The sequence below is a fragment of the Microcaecilia unicolor genome, chromosome 2, assembly GCF_901765095.1.
Source record: "Microcaecilia unicolor chromosome 2, aMicUni1.1, whole genome shotgun sequence".
NCBI lineage: Eukaryota > Metazoa > Chordata > Amphibia > Gymnophiona > Siphonopidae > Microcaecilia > Microcaecilia unicolor.
The window spans coordinates 609,566,869-609,588,740 of NC_044032.1; the positions used below are offsets into that span (position 1 = coordinate 609,566,869).

General features: G+C 48.8%; 1 protein-coding gene across 3 annotated transcripts in view; it reads left to right on the forward strand.

Moving 5' to 3' along the window:
• MAP9 (microtubule associated protein 9) overlaps positions 1 to 21,872 on the forward strand; it is a 244,704-nt gene that overhangs the window by 148,335 nt on the left and 74,497 nt on the right. For 2 of the 3 annotated variants that reach the window (XM_030191616.1, XM_030191618.1), the window contains exons 10-11: positions 9,328 to 9,417; positions 11,533 to 11,694. In XM_030191616.1, the coding sequence (XP_030047476.1) occupies positions 9,328 to 9,417; positions 11,533 to 11,694 (252 nt within the window). The remainder of the gene's footprint in view (positions 1 to 9,327; positions 9,418 to 11,532; positions 11,695 to 21,872) is intronic. The other variant, XM_030191617.1, reaches the window with a different exon arrangement.

Genomic DNA, 21,872 nt, shown 5'->3' on the forward strand with positions numbered 1-21,872 from the left:
GCCATGATCGCCTTGAAGTCATCCATTGCCTTGTGCAGTTTAGAAAGTTTATTGTTAAGAATGTCAGCCATAGTGCAAGTACATAAGTACATAAGTAATGCCATACTGGGAAAAGACCAAGGGTCCATCGAGCCCAGCATCCTGTCCACGACAGCGGCCAATCCAGGCCAAGGGCACCTGGCAAGCTTCCAAACGTACAAACATTCTATACATGTTATTCCTGGAATTGTGGATTTTTCCCAAGTCCATTTAGTTGCGGTTTATGGACTTGTCCTTTAGGAAACCGTCCAACCCCTTTATAAACTCTGCTAAACTAACCGCCTTCACCACTTTCTCCGGCAACGAATTCCAGAGTTTAATTATACGTTGGGTGAAGAAAACTTTTCTCCGATTTGTTTTAAATTTACTACACTGTAGTTTCATCGCATGCCCCCCTAGTCCTAGTATTTTTGGAAAGCATGAACAGACGCTTCACATCCACCTGTTCCACTCCACTCATTATTTTATATACCTCTATCATGTCTCCCCTCAGCCGTCTCTTCTCCAAGCTGAATAGTCGCCCTTCGCTGCACCTTTTCCAATTCTACTATATCTTTCTTGAGATGCGGCGACCAGAATTGAACACAATACTCAAGGTGCGGTCGCACCATGGAGCGATACAACGGCATTATAACATCCTCACACCTGATTTATTTTATCACTGCCTCCTGCAATATGATCACCGGAGGATTGGCTGCCCCTTTCCCGAGGCGATCCACTCTCTGATGCCATTTTTGCTGTGCTGAAGTGCCCTCGATCCTTAGCTGCCTGCGGGGTCTTTGCTGGCATACCACCTGAAGGCACCCTGCAATCGCCACCAAACTTTGCCAACAGCTGGCCCGCACCTTGACATGTTGAACAGCAAATACAGAGCCCCAACAAGTAAGTAAACGCAGATATAAAAGCAGTTTTAGTGAGGCAAGGGGAAGAGAAGATACACAAGGCGTCTGGTCAGGTCATTGCCATAACGCGACCCACAAAATTCTTCATAGGTGTCACCTAACCCCTGATAGAATCCAGTTTATATATCCTGGGGCCTCAGATCAATGTTGGCAAGGGTGTCAGAAAGAAGGGACTTTCTGGCATATATGCTAGACCAGTTCAAGATAAAAGAATTTTGGAAAGGAGAGATAGAGCAGATAAAATAATTAGCGGGGTAAAATTGAGGTTAGAATTAAAGGTTTCATTGTTTGGAATGGTACATAAAAATCTTGAGAAAGAAAGAATGAGGTTAGTAAAGATAAGAATTTTAGCAAAAGAGTTGGCTGCCCACTGGAAAAAGAATTTTGCTTCATTGGTCACCAAATGGAGGCCCAGGCTAGGGTACATTGTGCCCATGGAGAAGTTGACTGGGCTATTTAATAAGACGTACAATGAGCGGAAGGTGTGGAAAAAATCTGACCAACTTTTTCGAGAAGTGGGAAGGGATAGGTATATGTTACTCTGGTGATATCTCAAGCAATAGTGTAATAGGGGGGGAAAGGAAGTTTATATTGTGAGGTGTTTTGAAACTGGGTATAAGGACAACTGATGATAGGGGTTGAGAGTGGAAAGGGGGAGTGTGAATCTTAAAAAAAAAAGGGAGAGGTAGGGTAGGAGCTGGGTAAAAATGATATGTCATTGTAAATTATTTTATGGCAACTTTCAGTTAAAAGAACACCACCACAGTTATATAAAAAGAGTAATATGACAGTACAAAACATTAGAACAGAGAATATGATAAGAATTGGCCAGTTCATTGACTATTTTCTTTACAGAAAAAATCAGAAGCAGCAAAAAGTGGCTTTTCTGTGTGTCTTATTTATTTTAATATTTATTATCCAAGCTATCTGCAGTTTTGGTTGGGGTACAATAAAAACATTCATAAAATAGTAATATGTATGTGATATAGTTGATTATCGGCCTTATTTTCGAAAGTGATGGGGGCCCATATTTCGACCCAAACCGGGAGATGGGCGCCCATCTCGCAAAGGTGCCCAAATCGGTATAATCGAAAGCCGATTTTGGGTGTCTTCAACTGCAATCCGTCACGGAAACGGGCAGAGTTGACGGGGGAGTGTCGGCGGCGTGGTGAAGGCGGGACTGGGGTGTGTTTATCGACCGAGGAGAGATGGGCGCCCTCGGCCGATAATCGAAAAAACAAAGGCGTTTTTAGTGCAAATTTGGGTCACTTTTTTTGGACCCTTTTTTTCACGAACAAGTCCCAAAAAGGTGCCCTAAATGACCGGATGACCACCGGAGGGAACCGGGGATGACCACCCCTGACTCCCCCAGTGGTCACTAACCCCACCAAAAGATAGACAACTTTAACAACTTTTTTTCCAACCTGTATGTCAGCCTCAAATGCCATACCCAGCTCCATCACAGCAGTATGCAGGTCCCTGGAGCAGTTGTTAGTGGGTGCAGTGGACTTCAGCCAGGTGGACCCAGGCCCATCCCCCCCACCCACCTGTTACACTTGTGGTGGTAAATGGGAGCGCTCCAAACCGCCCCCAAAACCCACTGTACCCACATCTAAGTGCCCCCTTCAGCCATAAGTGCTATGGTACTGGTGTAGAGTTGTGGGCAGTGGGTTTTGGGGGGGATTTGGGGAGCTCAGCACCCAAGGGAAGGGAGATGTGGACTTGGGAGGTATTTTACTTTTTTTTTAATTGTTACAAGTGCCCCCTTGGGTGCCCGGTTGGTGTCCTGGCATGTGAGGGGGACCAGTGCACTACGAATCCTGGCCCCTCCCATGACCAAATGCCTTGGATTTGTTCGTTTTTGAGCTGGGCGCCTTCAGTTTCCATTATCGCTGAAAAACGAAACCGCCCAGCTCAAATCTGCACAAATTCGATGCATTTGCCCAGCATAAACTGTATTCTCCGAGGACAAGCAGGCTGCTTGTTCTCACTGATGGGTGACGTCCACGGCAGCCCCTCCAATCGGAAACGTCACTAGCAAAGGCCTTTGCTAGTCCTCGCGCGCCCATGCGCACCGCGCATGCGCGGCCGTCTTCCCGCCCGAACCGGCTCGTGTTCGTCAGTCTTCTTTTGTCCGCGCTCGGTACGGTCGTGTTTCGCCGTTCGTGCCCCGGAAAGTTGACCTCGCGCGTCGTTTTCTACTCGTTTCTTCTAAAAAAGTTTAAAAGTGTTCGGGAAGAGCCTTTTTGTTTTTTTTCCTTCCCGTATTTCGAGCTTTTCGCCCCGGTAAGTTTTCTTTCGTCGTCGGGGTAGGCCTCAGTTAGGCCTCGGTCGAAATTTTCTTCTCCCTATTTTTGTGGTGCCAATTTTCGTCATTTCGAGTTTTGATCTCGCCGGCGTGATTTTTCCGCCCATGACATCGAAGCCTTCCAGCGGCTTCAAGAAGTGCACCCAGTGCGCCCGGGTAATCTCGCTCACTGACAGGCACGCGTCGTGTCTTCAGTGTCTGGGGGCTGGGCACCGCCCTCAGGCCTGTAGTCTGTGTTCCCTTTTACAAAAGCGGACTCAGGTAGCGAGGTTGGCCCAGTGGAACATTTTGTTCTCGGGCTCTTCGTCGGCATCGGCACCGGGGGTATCGAGTGCATCGACGTCTTCAGCGTCCAGACCTTCATCCTCGGCTGCGAGTGCATCGAGGCATCGGCCCTCTGCATCGGCGCTGAGACATCGGACGACTGTATCGACGTCGGTGGTACCGGGACCTCGTCTGCTGATGTCGTCGGACGGTGGTGCTTCGTCTGGAGTGCAGGTGAGGGCTGTCCATTCCCCTGCTGGTGGCGGTGAGCCTTCGGGTGGGTCTCCCCCTACCCTGAGGGCTCCTGCGGTACAGCCCCCCCCCCCCCCCCCGAGACCGACCCTCTTCGGTCTTGGCCCCGAGGAAGAGACGGCTGGATTCTACGTCCTCCTCGTCGGTGCCGGGAAGCTCCGGTGACATGCTTCGTAAGAAGTCGAAGAAGCATCGACACCGGTCCCCCTCCCGCGTCGGCACCGAGAGCTCTGGGTCGCCGAGGGAGTCGGCACCCAGCAGGCATCGGCACCGAGAGGACCGCTCACCCTCTGTCCAAGAGGTGTCGATGCGCTCCACTCTGGACAGCCCGGAACAGCCTCCACGCCCGGAACAGACTCTGACATTGACGCCTGCATCGACCTCCATGCCTTTTTCTGCAGCCGCTCTGAACGAGAGCCTCCGGGCCGTTCTCCCAGAGATCCTGGGAGAGCTGTTGCGCCCTACCCCTCCGGTACCGGCGGTGCTTGCGCCACCGGCACCGTCGAGCGTGGCGCCGGCTGGTCCATTGCCCGGGGTGAGGTCTCCGGCGTCGGTACCGCGTGCGCCTCCCAGGAAGGCTCACCGACTACGTCGGCGGAGGGAGCTTCGTCGGTGCGAGCGAGGGAGTCTACCTCTCGACGCTCCCACCGTGGCCGTGGTTCCACGGAGTCGAGCCGGGCACGGTTGCAGACACAGGTTCGTGAACTTGTGTCTGACACCGAGGGTGAGGCCTCGTGGGAAGAAGAGGAAGACATCAGATATTTCTCTGACGAGGAGTCTGAGGGTCTTCCTTCTGATCCCACTCCCTCTCCTGAAAGACAGCTTTCTCCTCCCGAGAGTCTGTCTTTCGCTTCCTTTGTCCAGGAGATGTCTACGGCCATCCCCTTCCCGGTGGTTGTGGAGGACGAGCCCAGGGCTGAAATGTTTGAGCTCCTGGACTATCCTTCTCCACCTAAGGAAGCGTCCACTGTACCCATGCATCATGTCCTCAAAAAGACATTGCTTGCGAACTGGACCAAACCATTAACTAATCCCCACATTCCCAAGAAGATCGAGTCCCAGTACCGGATCCATGGGGACCCAGAGCTGATGCGCACTCAGTTGCCTCACGACTCTGGAGTTGTGGATTTGGCCCTAAAGAAGGCCAAGAGTTCTAGGTAGCATGCTTCGGCGCCCCCGGGCAAGGACTCTAGAACCTTGGACTCCTTTGGGAGGAAGGCCTACCATTCTTCTATGCTCGTGGCCAAAATTCAGTCTTACCAGCTCTACACGAGCATACACATGCGGAACAATGTGCGGCAGTTGGCGGGCTTGGTGGATGCTCTCCCCCCTGATCAAGCCAAGCCTTTTCAGGAGGTGGTCAGGCAGCTGAAGGCGTGCAGAAAATTCCTGGCCAGAGGGGTGTATGACACCTTTGATGTTGCGTCCAGGGCCGCTGCTCAAGGTGTGGTGATGCGCAGACTCTCATGGCTGCGTGCCTCCGACCTGGAGAATAGAATCCAGCAGCGGATTGCGGACTCGCCTTGCCGTGCGGATAATATTTTTGGAGAGAAAGTCGAACAGGTGGTAGAGCAGCTCCACCAGCGGGACACCGCATTCGACAAGTTCTCCCGCCGGCAGCCTTCAGCCTCTACCTCTACAGGTAGAAGATTTTTTGGGGGAAGGAAGACTGTTCCCTACTCTTCTGGTAAGCGTAGGTACAATCCTCCTTCTCGACAGCCTGCGGCCCAGGCTAAGCCCCAGCGCGCTCGCTCTCGTCAGCAGCGTGCGCCTCAGCAAGGCCCCTCGGCTCCCCAGCAAAAGCAAGGGACGAGCTTTTGACTGGCTCCAGCAGAGCATAGCCGACATCCAAGTGTCAGTGCCGGGCGACCTGCCAGTAGGAGGGAGGTTGAAAGCTTTTCACCAAAGGTGGCCTCTCATAATCTCCGACCAGTGGGTTCTTCAAATAGTCCGGCAAGGATACGCCCTAAATTTGGCCTCAAAACCTCCAAATTGTCCACTGGGAGCTCAGTCTTACAGCTTCCAGCACAAGAAGGTACTTGCAGAGGAACTCTCCGCCCTTCTCAGCGCCAATGCGGTCAAGCCCGTGCCATCCGCTCAGGAAGGGCTGGGATTCTATTCCAGGTACTTCCTTGTGGAAAAGAAAACAGGGGGGATGCGTCCCATCCTAGACCTAAGGGCCCTGAACAAATATCTGGTCAAAGAAAAGTTCAGGATGCTTTCCCTGGGCACCCTTCTTCCCATGATTCAGGAAAACGATTGGCTATGCTCTCTGGACTTGAAGGATGCCTACACACATATCCCGATACTGCCAGCTCACAGACAGTATCTGCGATTTCAGCTGGGCACACGTCACTTCCAGTACTGTGTGCTACCCTTTGGGCTCGCCTCTGCGCCCAGGGTGTTCACAAAGTGCTTGGCTGTAGTAGCAGCGGCACTTCGCAGGCTGGGGGTGCACGTGTTCCCATATCTCGACGATTGGCTGGTGAAGAACACATCCGAGGCAGGAGCCCTGCAGTCCATGCAGATGACTATTCGCCTCCTGGAGCTACTGGGGTTTGTGATAAATTACCCAAAGTCCCATCTTTTCCCAGCGCAGAGACTCGAATTCATAGGAGCTCTGCTGGATTCTCGGACGGCTTGCGCCTATCTCCCAGAGGCGAGAGCCAACAACTTGTTGTCCCTCGTCTCGCGGGTGCGAGCTTCCCAGCAGATCACAGCTCGGCAGATGTTGAGATTGCTGGGCCACATGGCCTCCACAGTTCATGTGACTCCCATGGCCCGCCTTCACATGAGATCTGCTCAATGGACCCTAGCTTCCCAGTGGTTTCAGGCTGCTGGGGATCTAGAAGACGTGATCCACCTGTCCACGAGTTTTCTGAAATCCCTGTATTGGTGGACGATTTGGTCCAATTTGACTCTGGGACGTCCTTTCCAAATTCCTCAGCCACAAAAAGTGCTGACCACGGATGCGTCTCTCCTGGGATGGGGAGCTCATGTCGATGGGCTTCACACCCAAGGAAGCTGGTCCCTCCAGGAACGCGATCTGCAGATCAATCTTCTGGAGTTACGAGCGATCTGGAACGCTCTGAAGGCTTTCAGAGATCGGCTGTCCCACCAAATTATCCAAATTCAGACAGACAACCAGGTTGCCATGTACTATGTCAACAAGCAGGGGGGCACCGGATCTCGCCCCCTGTGTCAGGAAGCCGTCAGCATGTGGCTCTGGGCTTGCCGTCACGGCATGGTGCTCCAAGCTACATATCTGGCAGGCTTAAACAACAGTCTGGCCGACAGGTTGAGCAGGATTATGCAACCTCACGAGTGGTCGCTCAGTTCCCGTGTAGTGCGACAGATCTTCCAGGTGTGCGGCACCCCCTTGGTGGATCTCTTCGCATCTCGAGCCAACCACAAAGTCCCTCAGTTCTGTTCCAGGCTTCAGGCCCAAGGCAGACTGGCATCGGATGCCTTCCTCCTGGACTGGGGGGAGGGTCTGCTGTATGCTTATCCTCCCATACCTCTGGTGGGGAAGACTTTGTTGAAACTCAAGCAAGACCGAGGCACCATGATTCTGATTGCTCCTTTTTGGCCGCGTCAGATCTGGTTCCCTCTTCTTCTGCAGTTGTCCTCCGAAGAACCGTGGAGATTGGAGTGTTTTCCGACTCTCATCACACAGGACGAAGGGGCGCTTCTGCATCCCAACCTCCGGTCCCTGGCTCTCACGGCCTGGATGTTGAGAGCGTAGACTTTGCCTCTTTGGGTCTGTCAGAGGGTGTCTCCCGCATCTTGCTTGCTTCCAGGAAAGATTCCACTAAGAGGAGTTACTTCTTTCTATGGAGGAGGTTTGCCGTCTGGTGTGACAGCAAGGCCCTAGATCCTCGCTCTTGTCCTACACAGACCCTGCTTGAATACCTTCTGCACCTGTCTGAGTCTGGTCTCAAGACCAACTCTGTAAGGGTTCACCTTAGTGCAATCAGTGCATACCATTACCGTGTGGAAGGTAAGCCGATCTCAGGACAGCCTTTAGTTGTTCGCTTCATGAGAGGTTTGCTTTTGTCAAAGCCCCCTGTCAAGCCTCCTACAGTGTCATGAGATCTCAATGTCGTTCTCACCCAGCTGATGAAACCTCCTTTTGAGCCACTGAATTCCTGCCATCTGAAGTACTTGACCTGGAAGGTCATTTTCTTGGTGGCAGTTACTTCAGCTCGTAGAGTCAGTGAGCTTCAGGCCCTGGTAGCCCAGGCTCCTTACACCAAATTTCATCATAACAGAGTAGTCCTCCGCACTCACCCTAAGTTCTTGCCAAAGGTTGTGTCGGAGTTCCATCTGAACCAGTCAATTGTCTTGCCAACATTTTTTCTCCGTCCTCATTCCTGCCCTGCTGAACGTCAGCTGCACACATTGGACTGCAAGAGAGCATTGGCCTTCTATCTGGAGCGGACACAGCCCAACAGACAGTCCGCCCAATTGTTTGTTTCTTTTGATCCCAACAGGAGGGGAGTGGCTGTAGGAAAACGCACCATATCCAATTGGCTAGCAGATTGCATTTCCTTCTCTTACGCCCAGGCTGGGCTGGCTCTTGAGGGTCATGTCACGGCTCATAATGTTAGAGCCATGGCAGCGTCGGTAGCCCACTTGAAGTCAGCCACTATTGAAGAGATTTGCAAAGCTGCGACGTGGTCATCTGTCCACACATTCACATCTCATTACTGCCTGCAGCAGGATACCCGACGCGACAGTCGGTTCGGGCAGTCAGTGCTTCAGAATCTGTTCGGGGTTTAGAATCCAACTCCACCCCCCTAGGCCCATGTTTGTTCTGTTCCAGGCTGCACTCTCAGTTAGTTGGTAAATTTTTTAGGTCAATCTCAGTTATGTCCTCGCCGTTGCGAGGCCCAATTGACCATGGTTGTTGTTTTGAGTGAGCCTGGGGGCTAGGGATACCCCATCAGTGAGAACAAGCAGCCTGCTTGTCCTCGGAGAAAGCGAATGCTACATACCTGTAGAAGGTATTCTCCAAGGACAGCAGGCTGATTGTTCTCACAAACCCGCCCGCCTCCCTTTTGGAGTTGTGTCTTCCCTTGCTTTGTTTTGCTACATATGGGACTGACGAACACGAGCCGGTTCGGGCGGGAAGACGGCCGCGCATGCGCGGTGCGCATGGGCGCGCGAGGACTAGCAAAGGCCTTTGCTAGTGAAGTTTCCGATTGGAGGGGCTGCCGTGGACGTCACCCATCAGTGAGAACAATCAGCCTGCTGTCCTCGGAGAATACCTTCTACAGGTATGTAGCATTCGCTTTATCGAAAAAAAAGATGGACGCCCATTTTTTTTTTAAATACGGTCTGTCCCGCCCCTTCATGTACCCGTTCTCGGAGATAGACGCCCATGGAGATGGGCGTTCGCGTTCGATTATGCCCCTCTATGCATTTTTTACTGTCAGAGACTTTTTTGTTTTATAAACATGATCCATCTGTATGTTCTGAAAATCAAAACTGTAGGTGGCAAAATTCAATATGAAATTGCACTTAGGTGGAAAGAAAGAGCTGTAAATATTTCTGTTACAGGACTGGCTGGAGAAGAAAAGAATTTTTTTACAGGAGCTACACAAAATCAAAAGAAAGGAAGAGGAAAAAGAAAAGGAAAAAAAGATCAAGGTTTGTGACCTGTACTTATTTTCTTTTTCAAATTGTGGCTTATTTTTGTGATAAAATCTACTTCTATAAACTGGGCACTAACATTTATGCACATGTTATACGCGTAAATGTTTAGACTACTAGTATATACATGCATTTTATGTGTGTTTTATTGTAACCCTTTTAGAACTATGGATTGTGTGGGATATAAATATTTTGTGACCTGTACTTATTTTCTTTTTCAAATTGTGGCTTATTTTTGTGATAAAATCTACTGTTTGCAGAAACTGCAACACTTGAAGGGTAATTCTATAAACTGGGCACTAACATTTATGCACATGTTATACGCGTAAATGTTTAGACTACTAGTATATACATGCATTTTATGTGTGTTTTATTGTAACCCTTTTAGAACTATGGATTGTGTGGGATATAAATATTTTAAAATAATAAATTAATAAATATATGCCAGTATGCTGCCTAAGTGTTTTGTAAATTACTATCTTGTATAGCATATATTTTCAAGAGGGCATTGATATAGGCAAAGTATGAGTGGGACAGAGTTAGGTCTCCTAGTTAAGTGTGTTTACTGAGGTGTGCTAGCATTTTTAGCACGTGCTAAAACTTAGTGCATGCTAACCATTTAGACGATCATAGGAATATTATGGATATCTACACGGTTAGTGCACGCGAAAAATGCAAATGTGCCTCTTGCATGGCTTAGTAAACAGGGCCCTCGGTTTCTCGTCTCCCTGATGCCTTCAATTGCCCGCAGTTATGCAAGTTCTATAGCTAGTGTAAGTGCAGGCACCTAAATATTAAGCATTACACTAATATTCCATAAGGATGGGCTATTGTTTGCAATGAGATAGGATATGTCAACAACAGTAGAGAGGTTTCATTCATGGTGAAAGAAAGCCAGGAGTGTTTAATGGGAGAATAGAGTAAAGGATGCAAATTATCCCCGTCAGCTTATAAGCAGTTTGTACATGCCAGGAAAAAACACAATCTCAAATGTCTATATACAAATGCTAGAAGCCTAAAAAATAAGATGGGAGAGTTAGAGTATATAGCACTAAATGAAGAGGTAGATATAATAGGCATCTCAGAGACCTAGTGGAAAGAACAAACAATGGGACACTATTGGGCTCATTTTCAAAACAGAAAAACGTCTAAAAAGTGGCATAAAGCAGCATTTGGATGTTTTTCTCACAAAAATGTCCAAATCAGTATTTTCAAAACCTATTTTTATACGTTTTTCTATGAAGTCCATCAGAAGTGTGTCCAAATCTCAAGAGGGTGTGTGAGGGGCAGGACTTGGAAGTTCCTAAGAATTAGACGTTTTTCAGCCATAATGGAACAAAACAAAACTGTCCAGGACTAAAAATTAGACGATTTGATCTACTTCGGTTTCCCTCTCCTAAGTTTCCTCTCTCCTACTTCGGTTTACCTCTCCTACATCTACAGAGAAATCATAGCACCATGTTAAGCAGATTTTTTTAAAATGTGGTTTTAGGGTGGGCATGGGATCAAGGCACAGAAACCTTCAGAGTTGCTCAACCACCATTTTATGTACTGCTAATAAGGTGTCTTCAAGCCAATTTTCAGCCAATTTCAAAATGTTCCTAAAATAGGCTGTATAAAATAATACCTCAATATCTTAGCCACTTTGTAGTCTGTTGAATATACCCCCATACAATTTTTTTTTCTAAAAACGAGGTTTATAAGATTTGAGAGTAACAAAAAAAAAAAAACAAAAAGGCACACAACTGCTTACAAAACAGTAGATGAAAAACAACAAAGCAGTGGAATCAAATGTATTTATTGTTCCAATAAATACATTTGATTCCACTGCTTTGTTGTTTTTCATCTAAGATTTGAGAGTGACAGATGTGGTAAGAAAGAGCATGGCTGAAACTGAAACTGGTTAAAAATCTGAATTTGATTGAAATGACTCTGCAGCTGGTTATTTTGCTTGACTTCTAACTGCTGGTCAACTGTTTTTAAGGTCCTCATTTACTAAATAATCTTCCCATAGACCTAAGAGGAGGAGAGAGCCTTAATAAACCAATCCCTAAATGTAATGTGACCTAAAAGACAAAACTAACAAAATTTCAATTAACATTTCTTATGTAGGATGGTGGCACTAAGAAAGACGAAGCATTAGCTTCATTCAAATCCTGGAAAGCAATGAAAGCAAAGGAACTTCAGAAAAGTCTTTGGAAATTAAAGGACGAAGAAGACAGGAGAAGAAAAGAAATGGAAGAATTATCAGAAAAAAGGGAACAGTCAAAAAAGGCAATGAGAAGTATCTTTGCTACATCAGTTTTTATCGTGCAATTAAATTACAGACTAAATATTGAAAGGGAAATTTCTAGATAACTGAGGCAGTTAGCCAGATATTTTCTGTTAGTCATGACAATCTGAGGATATTCAGCAATACTTCCAGATAGTTGTACTAAGAGGGGCATAATCGAAAGGACGCCCAAGTTTTCCTGAGGACGGCCTCGCAGGACGTCCTGGCAAAGGGTTGGGGAAACCCGTATTATCGAAACAAGATGGACGTCCGTCTTTCGTTTCGATAATACGGTCGGGGACACCCAACTCTGGAAATGTAGGTCACCCTTAGAGATGGTCGTCCCTAGACTTGGTTGTTTCTGATTTTCAGCGATAATGGAAACCAAGGACGCCCATCTCAGAAACGACCAAATCCAAGCCCTTTGGTCGTGGGAGGAGCCAACATTCGTAGTACACTGGTCCCCCTGCCAGGACACCAACCGGGCACCCTAGGGGGCACTGCAGTGGACTTCAGAAATTGCTCCCAGGTACATAGCTCCCTTACCTTGTGTGCTGAGCCCCCCACCCGCCCCCAAAACCCACTACCCACAACTGTACACCACTACCATAGCTCTTACGGGTGAAGGGGGCACCTAGATGTGGGTACAGTGGGCCTGTGGTGGGTTTTGGAGGGCTCACATTTACCACCACAAGTGTAACATGTAGGGGGGATGGGCCTGGGTGGCCTGGCTGAAGTGCACTGCACCCACTAAAACTGGTCCAGGTACCTGCATACTACTACTAACTACTAACATTTCTAAAGCGCTACTAGGGTTACGCAGCGCTGTACAATTTAAACATAGAAGGACAGTCCCTGCTCAAAGAGCTTACAATCTAAAAGACAAGAGAACAATCTAAAGACAAGTGTACAATCTAGAGGACAAGTGAACAGTTAATCTGATAGGGTGGATAGATTGGGGCATTCTGTATTTCTCAAGCGGTTAGGCGCCGAAGGCAGCATTGAAGAGGTGAGTTTTAAGCAGAGATTTGAAGATGGGAAGGGAGGGGGCATGGCATTTGGGTAAAGGAAGATTGTTCCAGGCATAGGGTGAGGCAAGGCAGAATGAGCGGAGCCTGGAGTTGGCAGTGGTGGAGAAGGGTACTAAGAGAAGGGCTTTGTCCTGTGAGCGGAGGTTACGGGCGGGAACATAAGGGGAGATGAGGGTGGAGAGGTAGTGAGGAGCCGCAGACTGAGTGCATTTGTAGGTAAGGAGGAGAAGCTTGAATTGTATGTGATATCTGATCGGAAGCCAATGAAGTGATTTGAGGAGAGGGGTGATATGAGTATATCGGTTCTGGCGGAATATAAGACGTGCGGCAGCGTTCTGAACGGATTGAAGGGGGGATAGATGGCTGAGTGGGAGGCCGGTGAGGAGTAAGTTGCAGTAATCAAGGCGAGAGGTAATGAGAGCGTGGACGAGAGTTCTGGTGGTGTGCTCAGAGAGGAAAGGGCGAATTTTGCTGATGTTGAAGAGGAAGAAGCGACAGGTCTTGGCAGTCTGTTGGATATGCGCAGAGAAGGAGAGGGAGGAGTCAAAGATGACTCCGAGGTTGCGGGCAGATGGGACGGGGAGGATGAGGGTGTTATCAACTGAGATAGAGAGTGGAGGAAGAGGAGAAGTGGGTTTAGGAGGAAAGACGAGGAGCTCGGTCTTCGACATGTTCAGTTTAAGGTGACGGTTGGACATCCATGCCGCAATGTCGGATAAACAGGCCGATACCTTGGCCTGAGTCTCCGCGGTGATGTCAGGTGTGGAGAGGTATAGCTGGGTGTCATCAGCATAAAGATGATACTGAAAACCATGAGACGAGATCAGCGAGCCCAGGGAGGAGGTGTAGATTGAGAAAAGAAGGGGTCCAAGGACAGATCCCTGGGGAACTCCAACAGATAGTGGGATGGGAGTGGAGGAAGATCTATGGGAGTGTACCCTGAAGGTGCGGTGGGAGAGATAAGAGGAGAACCAGGAGAGGACAGAGCCTTGGAACCCAAAAGAGGACAGCGTGGCAAGAAGTAAATCATGATTGACAGTGTCAAACGCGGCGGAAAGATCGAGGAGGATGAGGATGGAGTAGTGACCTCTGGATTTGGCCAGGAGCAGGTCATTGCAAACTTTAGAGAATGCCGTTTCTGTCGAGTGCAGAGGGCGAAAACCGGATTGAAGTGGATCGAGGATGGCATGAGAGGAGAGAAAATCAAGGCAGCGGCTGTGAATGGCGCGCTCAAGTATTTTGGAGAGGAAGGGTAAAAGAGAGATGGGGCGGTAGTTGGAGGGGCAGGTAGGGTCAAGTGAAGGTTTTTTTGAGGAGAGGTGTGACAACGGCGTGCTTGAAGGTGTCAGGGACAGTTGCAGTGGAGAGAGAGAGGTTAAGGATGCGACAGATGGGAGGGGGTGACAGTATGGGAGATGGTGTTGAGTAGGTTGGTGGGGATGGGATCAGAGGAACAGGTGGTGCATTTCGAGGAGGAAAGAAGGCGGGAAGTTTCATCCTCGGTGATCTCAGGAAAGGAGGAGAAAGAGGTCTGGGTAGGTTGGTTGAGGGAGAGGGTTAAAGGGTGAAGAGGAGGTGGTGGCGGCTTGGTCGTGAACTTAAGGTTGATCTTTTGCACTTTGTTGCGGAAGTAGTCGGCCAGTGATTGAGGAGAGAGAGAAGGGGGAGTAGGAGCGGGGGGCACTTTTAGGAGGGAGTTAAGGGTGGTGAAGAGACGATGAGGGTTGGAGCTGAGAGAATTGGTCAATTGGATGTAATAGTCCTGTTTTACACGGAATAGGGAGGAGTGGAAGGAGGATAGCATGAATTTGTAGTGGAGGAAGTCTAAAAGGGTACGAGATTTCCTCCAGAGGCGCTCAGCGGATCGGGTGCAGGAGCGAAGGTAACGGATGCAAGGAGTCAGCCAGGGCTGGGGATTGGTGCACTTTGTGGGACGGGAGATGGATGGTGCGAGGGTGTCCAAAGCAGAGGAGAGAGCGGTATTGTAAGCGGAGACCGCTTTGTCGACAGTTTCGGAGGACGTGATGGAGGGGAGGAGATTAGAGATAGTAGATGATAAGGTGGAGGGGTCAATAGCCTGGAGGTTCCTGGAGGTGGTGGTTAAAGTTGGACGGGGTGGAGGGGAGGGTAAAGAAATGTGAATGTGATCAGGTGATGATCGGAGAGAGGAAGAGCTGAGGCGTGGAAATTGGAGGGTGAGCCGGAGGAGGAGAGGACGAGGTCAAGACAATGGCCATCACGGTGAGTAGGGGTGGTGGAGCACAGCTGGAGGTTGAAGGAGGATGTTAGGGTGAGGAACTTAGAAGCGTGGGGGTCAGATAGGTCATCAGCGTGTACGTTAAAGTCTCCGAGAATGAGGGACGGAGATGAAGGGTCAAGAAAGACGGAGAGCCAAGCATCAAAGTCGGTGAGGAAGGAAGGGAAGGATTTATCCGGGGGGCGGTAAATGACTGCCACTCTGAGTGGTAGCGGGTAGAATAGCCGGATGGAATGGGCTTCAAAGGATGAGAAGCAGTGAGACTGCGGTAGGTGGAGGGGTTGGAAACTACAGGAGGGTGAGAGTAGTAGCCCAATGCCTCCGCAGCGGCTAACTGGGCGGGGCGTGTGGGAGAAGAGATAGCCTCCATGGCAGAGGGCTGCAACTGAGGCAGAGTCTTCCGGGGAGATCCAGGTTTCGGTTAGGGCGAGCAGTTGAAGGGAGCGAGAGATAAAGAGATCGTGGGTGAGAGACAGTTTGTTGCAGACTGAGTGGGCATTCCACAAGGCGCATGAGAAGGGGAAGGAGGGGAATAGAGACGAGATTGGAGACATCCCGGAATTGTTCGCAAGGATAGGATGGGGACAGGTGAGGGGGACCTGGGTTAGGGTTAATGTCTCCCGCGGATAGCAGGAGGAGGAGCAAGAGAGTGCGGAAGAGGGTGGGGGAGGTCGGGCGACGAAGACGGGGTGTACTTAGGAGGAATGGGGATGGGTTAATGACAGGAAGGAAGTGCTGAAGGTTGAGAGCCAGGAAGGAGGAGGGGGACAAGAGGGATGGTGAGGTGAGGGATGGAGGTGAATAGGGTATTGCGGTGGCGGGCAGGGTGGGAGGGCAGCGGGTTCTAATGGTAGACAGTGGGAGTGGGGAGGAAAGAAGATTAGGAAGGGACAGGGCAAGGAAGAGAACATGGACAGGGGCCATAGGTGGTGACTGAGGTGTAACAGGTAACTATGTAGTGACTGAGGTGTTAAGCAGTTAACAGGTGTTAATAGGTGACTATGTAATGACTGAGGTGTTAAGCAGATAGATAGGGCTTGAAAGCTAGGTTTTGGGTTGGTGATTAGGTAAGTCAATGGCTGATAAGCTAGCAGGCAGGTAGGTAAGTCAATGGCTGAGAGGCTCGCAAGCAGGCAGGCAGGTTACTCGATGTGTTAACAGGCAGATGGATTGCAGCAAGCCGGAACGAGCTGAAACAAGCTGGAACAGGCAGGAACAGATGGACAAGCTGGAACAAGCAGGAACAGGTGGACTGTGTCAGGATGAGCAGACGGACAAGCTGGGATCAGGAAGACTGGAACGAGCTGGAACACGCTGGAGCAGATGAACTGGAGTAAGCAAGGAGAAGCTGGATCAGGCAGGCTGGAACACACTGGAGCCGATGGACAGGACCAGGCAGGGGGAAGGCTGGATCGGCTGACTGGAACTAGCTGGACACGCTGGAACCGGTGGACTGGGGCAAGCAGGAAGAAGCTGAATCAGGCGGACTGGAACACACTGGAGCCGATAGACTGGAACAGGATCAGGCGGGCTGGAACAAGCTGGGCTCAGGAGAACTGGAACGAGCTGGAACATGCTGGCTGGATCAGGCGGGTTGGAACACACTGGAGCCGATGGACTGGAACAAGCGGTGGGAAAATGGGATCAGGAGGACTGGAACAAGCTGGAATACTGCTGCAATGGACCTGAGTATGACATTTGAGGGTGGCATAGAGGCTGGTACAAAATATTTTTAAAGAATTTTTTTAGGGTGGGAGGGGGTTAGTGACCACTGGGGGAGTAAGGGGAGGTCATCCCCGATTTTTTCCGGTGGTCATCTGGTCAGTTCAGGCAACTTTTTGTGGCTTGGTTGTAAGAAAAACAGGACTAGGTAAAGTCCAAATGCTCGTCAGGAACGCCCTTTTTTTCCATTATGGGTCGATGCCCACGTGTTAGGCACGCCCAAGTTCCGCCTTCGCTATGCCTCCGACACGCCCCCGGGAACTTTGGTCGTCCCCACGACGGAAAGCAGTTGGGGACGCCCAAAATCGGCGTGGTTGAAAAGTGAGGTGAAGGAAGCTATTAGGGCTAAAAGAAACACCTTCAGAAAATGGAAGGAACTGTCTGAAAATAACAAGAAGCAGCCTGCAAATAGGTGGGATAATGTGGGATACAAATGCAATGAATAAATAAATAAATAAGGAGTGTCAAAGCAAATGCAAGGCGCAGATAAAGAAGGCCAAGAGGGATTACGAAAAAAAGATAGCATTAGAGGCAAAAAAACATAGTAAAAAATTTTTCGGTATATTAAAAGCAGGAAGCTGGCAAAAGAATCGGTTGGGCTGCTGGATGACCGAGGGGTAAAAGGGGCGATCACGGAAGACAATGATGTAGCGGAGAGATTGAATGAATTCTTTGCTTCAGTCTTCACTGAGGAAGATTTGGGTGGGATACTGGTGTCGGAAATGGTATTTCAAGCGGATGAGTCGGAGAAACTTACTGACTTCACGCTAAACCTGGAGGACGTAATGGGGCAGTTCAGCAAACTGAAGAGTAGCAAATCTCCTGGACTGGATGGTATTCATCATAGAGTACTGATAGAACTGAAAAATTAGCTTGCGTAGCTACTGCTAGTGATATGCAATTTATCCTTAAAATCGAGCGTGGTACCGGAAGATTGGAGGGTGGCCAATGTAACGCCGATTTTTAAAAAAGGTTCCAGGGGAGTCTGACGTCAGTGCTGGGGAAAATGGTAGAGGCTATTATTAAAAACAAAATTACAGAGCACATCCAAGGACATGGATTACTGCGACCAAGTCAGCACGGCTTTTGTGTGGGGAAATCTTGCCTGACCAATTTACTTCAATTCTTTGAAAGAGTAAACAAACATGTGGACAAAGGGGAGCCAGTTGATATTGTGTATCTGGATTTTCAAAAGGCGTTTGACAAGGTACCTCATGAAAGGCTACAGAAGAAATTGGAGGGTCATGGGATAGAAGGAAATGTCCTATTGGGATTAAAAACTGGTTGAAGGATAGGAAACAGAGAGTGGGGTTAAATGGGCAGTATTCACAATGAAGAAGGGTAGTTACTGGGGTTCCTCAGGGGTCTATGCTAGGACCGCTGCTTTTTAATATATTTATAAATGATTTAGAGATGGGAGTAACTAGCGAGGTAATTAAATTTGCTGATGACACAAAGTTATTCAAAGTCGTTAACTCACGACAGGATTGTGAAAAATTACAGAAGGACCTTACGAGACTGGGAGACTGGGTGGCTAAATGGCAGATGGTGTTTAGTGTGAGCAAGTGCAAGGTGATGCATGTGGGGAAAAAAGAACCCGAAATGTAGCTACATCATGCAAGGTTCCACGTTAGGAGTTGCGGACCAAAAAAGGGATCTGAGTGTCGTCGTCGATATTACACTGAAACCTTTTGCTCAGTGTGCTGCTGCAGCTAGGAAAGCAAATATAATGTTGGGTATTATTAGGAAAGGTATGGAAAACAGGTGTGAGTATGTCATAATGCCGTTATATTGCTCCATGGTGTGACCGCACCTTGAGTATTGTGTTCAATTCTGGTCGCCACATCTCAGGAAAGATATAGTAGAATTGGAAAAGGTGCAGCGAAGGGCGACTAAAATGATAGCGGGGATGCGACGACTTCCCTATGAAGAAAGACTAAGGAGGCTAGGGCTTTTCAGCTTGGAGAAGAGAAGGCTGAGGGGAGACATGATAGAGGTATATAAAATAATGAGTGGAGTGGAACAGGTGGATGTGAAGCGTCTGTTCACGCTTTCCCAAAATACTAGGACTAGGGGGCATGCGATGAAACTACAGTGTAGTAAATTTAAAACAAATCGGAGAAACTTTTTCTTCACCCAACGCATAATTAAACTCTGGAATTCGTTTCTGGAGAACGTGGTGAAGGCGGTTAGCTTGGCAGTTTAAAAGGGGGTTAGACGGTTTCCTAAAGGACAAGTCCATAAACCACTACTCAATGGACTTGGGAAAAATCCACAATTCCGGGACTAACATGTATAGAATGTTTGTACGTTTGGGAAGCTTGCCAGGTGCCCTTGGCCTGGATTGGCCGCTGTCATGGACAGGATGCTGGGCTCGATGGACCCTTGGTCTTTTCCCAGTGTGGCATTACCTATGTACTTATGATTATGCCAATTTGGGCAACCCTTTGAGAAGGACGCCCATCTTCCGATTTGTGTCGAAAGATGGGCGTCCTTCTCTTTCAAAAATAAACCTGTAAATATCCTCACATACTGCTTTGGCACTATCCAAATAATGCTAGGCTGTCTGTGGGTGAAACTAGGGCATAACTGCAGATTATACTGTAAGTGGAGATATTCATTTAGCTAATTGGATAGCTATCCAGATAAAGTTAAGACAGCAAAAATACTGTGCTTTTAACTGGATAGCTGTCTGGATAGCAGCAGTGCTTGCTGTTCTGTCTTGGATATTCAACATACCACTAGCCCCCCTCTTGCAGTTCCAGCAGCTCCACATCTTTCTTACCATCCCCTGCCCCCACCGCAGTGGCGCTTCTCTTTACCGCGTCTCACCCACTAATGCAACTTCCTCTTTACGCAGGCAGGGCGGGATGGGACAGAGAGAGAAGGCCCCAACACAGGCCTGTGTGGAGTTTCCGATGATAGCATGAAGATCAAGTGACGTGGCGGGGATGGGGGGGGGGGGGGTAAGGAAGACGCGGAGGTGCCAGAACTGTGGGAGGGGAGAGAGGTGCTGGACATACGGGGGTTGGAGGGTAGGGTCCAGGAAGAGGCACTTGGCATTTAAGGAGGTGCTGGAGAGAAATGATAGAGATGTGGACCTACGGTGCTGGATATGTGGGGGATGGGAGGGAAGGGAGAAAGGTGCTAGAATGTAGGGGTAGCAGGAGGGAAGGGGGAGAGATGCTGGACATGCAAGGGGGGGCTTGAGCAAAGGGAGAGAGGTGCTGGATATGCAGGGGAGGGATGGAGAGAAGGGGGAGAAAAGTGGACCTGCAAAAGGAAGGCTGGAGCAAAGGAGAGATCCTGGACTAAGGCGATAAAGGAAGGGGTCAAATGCTAAACCCACAGTGGGAGAATGAGCCAGATGCATAAGTGGGAGGGAAGAGAGAAGGAGCTGGTTGGGGTGGGGTCTGAGTAGAGGAACACATTGGTGGGGGGGAGGGAGAAAGGGGATATAGGGAGATATAGAGAAACAGAAAGAAGATGATAGGCAATGGGTGGAAGCATGGGGACAGGGACAAAGGTGAGACACTTTATTGGGATGGCATATGGGCACAGGGGCAATGCCTGACACGGAGAGGGGGAGGGATATATAGGAATAGAGATACAATGGACATGGTGGGGGGGAGATGGGAATAGAGATACAATGGACACAGAGGGTAGATACCAACAAGGGGGAGAATAGGAACACAGAAGGGAGATGCTGGGCATGGGGTACGTGGGTACACAAAGGAATGATGATTGATGCGGGGATATGAATACAGGGGAGATGCTGGACAAGGAAATACAGGGACATAGAGATGGCAGATGGATGGTGGACATGGAGAAAGAAGAAATGTCAAATGAACGGGAAAGACAGAGGGAGGCAGAAACCAAAGACTGGGACAAATATAATTGAAAAATAAAATGACCAGGCAACAAAAAGGTACAAAAAAGTATTTTTATTTTCTATTTTGTGATTAGAATATGTCAGATTTGGCATGCACATCTTGCCAGCGTTGGTGTTAGACATGAGGACCCCAAAGCCCATTACCATTCTTCAGCTTCTGGCAGGCTTGGGGCTCTCTCTGGCCAGAGAGCCAAGAACAGTTACCCTAGTTGCACCACTCTAAACACCATCCCTGGCATGTGCTATCTTTGTTTTGCACAGGAGGAAATGCCTTTCTTTCTTTCTTGTTTCTTTAGTGTTGTATAACATGCGTGGTCTGGTTTCTTGGGGGTTCAGTTTCATTTATATTTATAGAGTTTGTGGTTACTTATTCTGTATTTGGCGTTTGTATGTGACCGAGGTATTCTGTCACCATGAAGTATCTATGTAGCATTCTGTAGTAATTTGGCTTGTTCAGTTTTCTCGATAAATATAATACTTAGGACACTAACTTTTCAGTGGTAGGATCCTTGTTTAGGAAGATAGTGCTGGCATGGTAGATTTGCTCTAGATTCTGAGTGCCTTTTTGTTTATAGATTTTTTAAAATTACTTTACAATATGTCTATTGAGATTATACTAGAAACCAAAATTTCATTGTATGGTGACTTTTATGGGGAAATGTCCTTGCTCTTCTCTGCATCCATTGTTGATGGGAGGGTCTGGAGGTTCTCTGGATGTGGAATGTATTTGGCTTCAGTACCACATGTGTGTTGGAGGACCGTGGCTCAATGGGGGCTGAAGAGTGCAGTCTCTTTTACTTCCCTTAGCTCTCAATTGGCCTGCAGCCACTGAAGCCTGCGTTCCATAGCTGTGTGCTCAAGTAGGTGAAGTTTGACGCGTACATTAGTTTGTATTTTAGGCCCTTGCAGCTAGGGAAGTGAAGTTTGAGGAATGTGTGGGACGATCATTTGGCATTCCTGGGTGGTAAGTCAATCAGGTCTGACATGTAGGCTGGTGTGTCTCCATGAATGATTTTATGAACTAGTGTCAGGTTTCTCGCAGAACCTCTGGGTAGTGAGCCCTTGGACCACTGCCGCAGAGCGACAGCAGCAGGAGAATCACCCAAACACAAGACAAGGTAAAATAGACGTACCGTCAATCCCAGGCCAGGAACCACCGGACAGGAACTGCAGCTGAGGCAATACACGCTGGGGTCTCCAGACAGGCAGCCGACAGTAGAAAAGTCCAGAAGCAAGCCGGGTCTCTAGGCAAGCAGCAGATAGTAGAATAATCCAAAA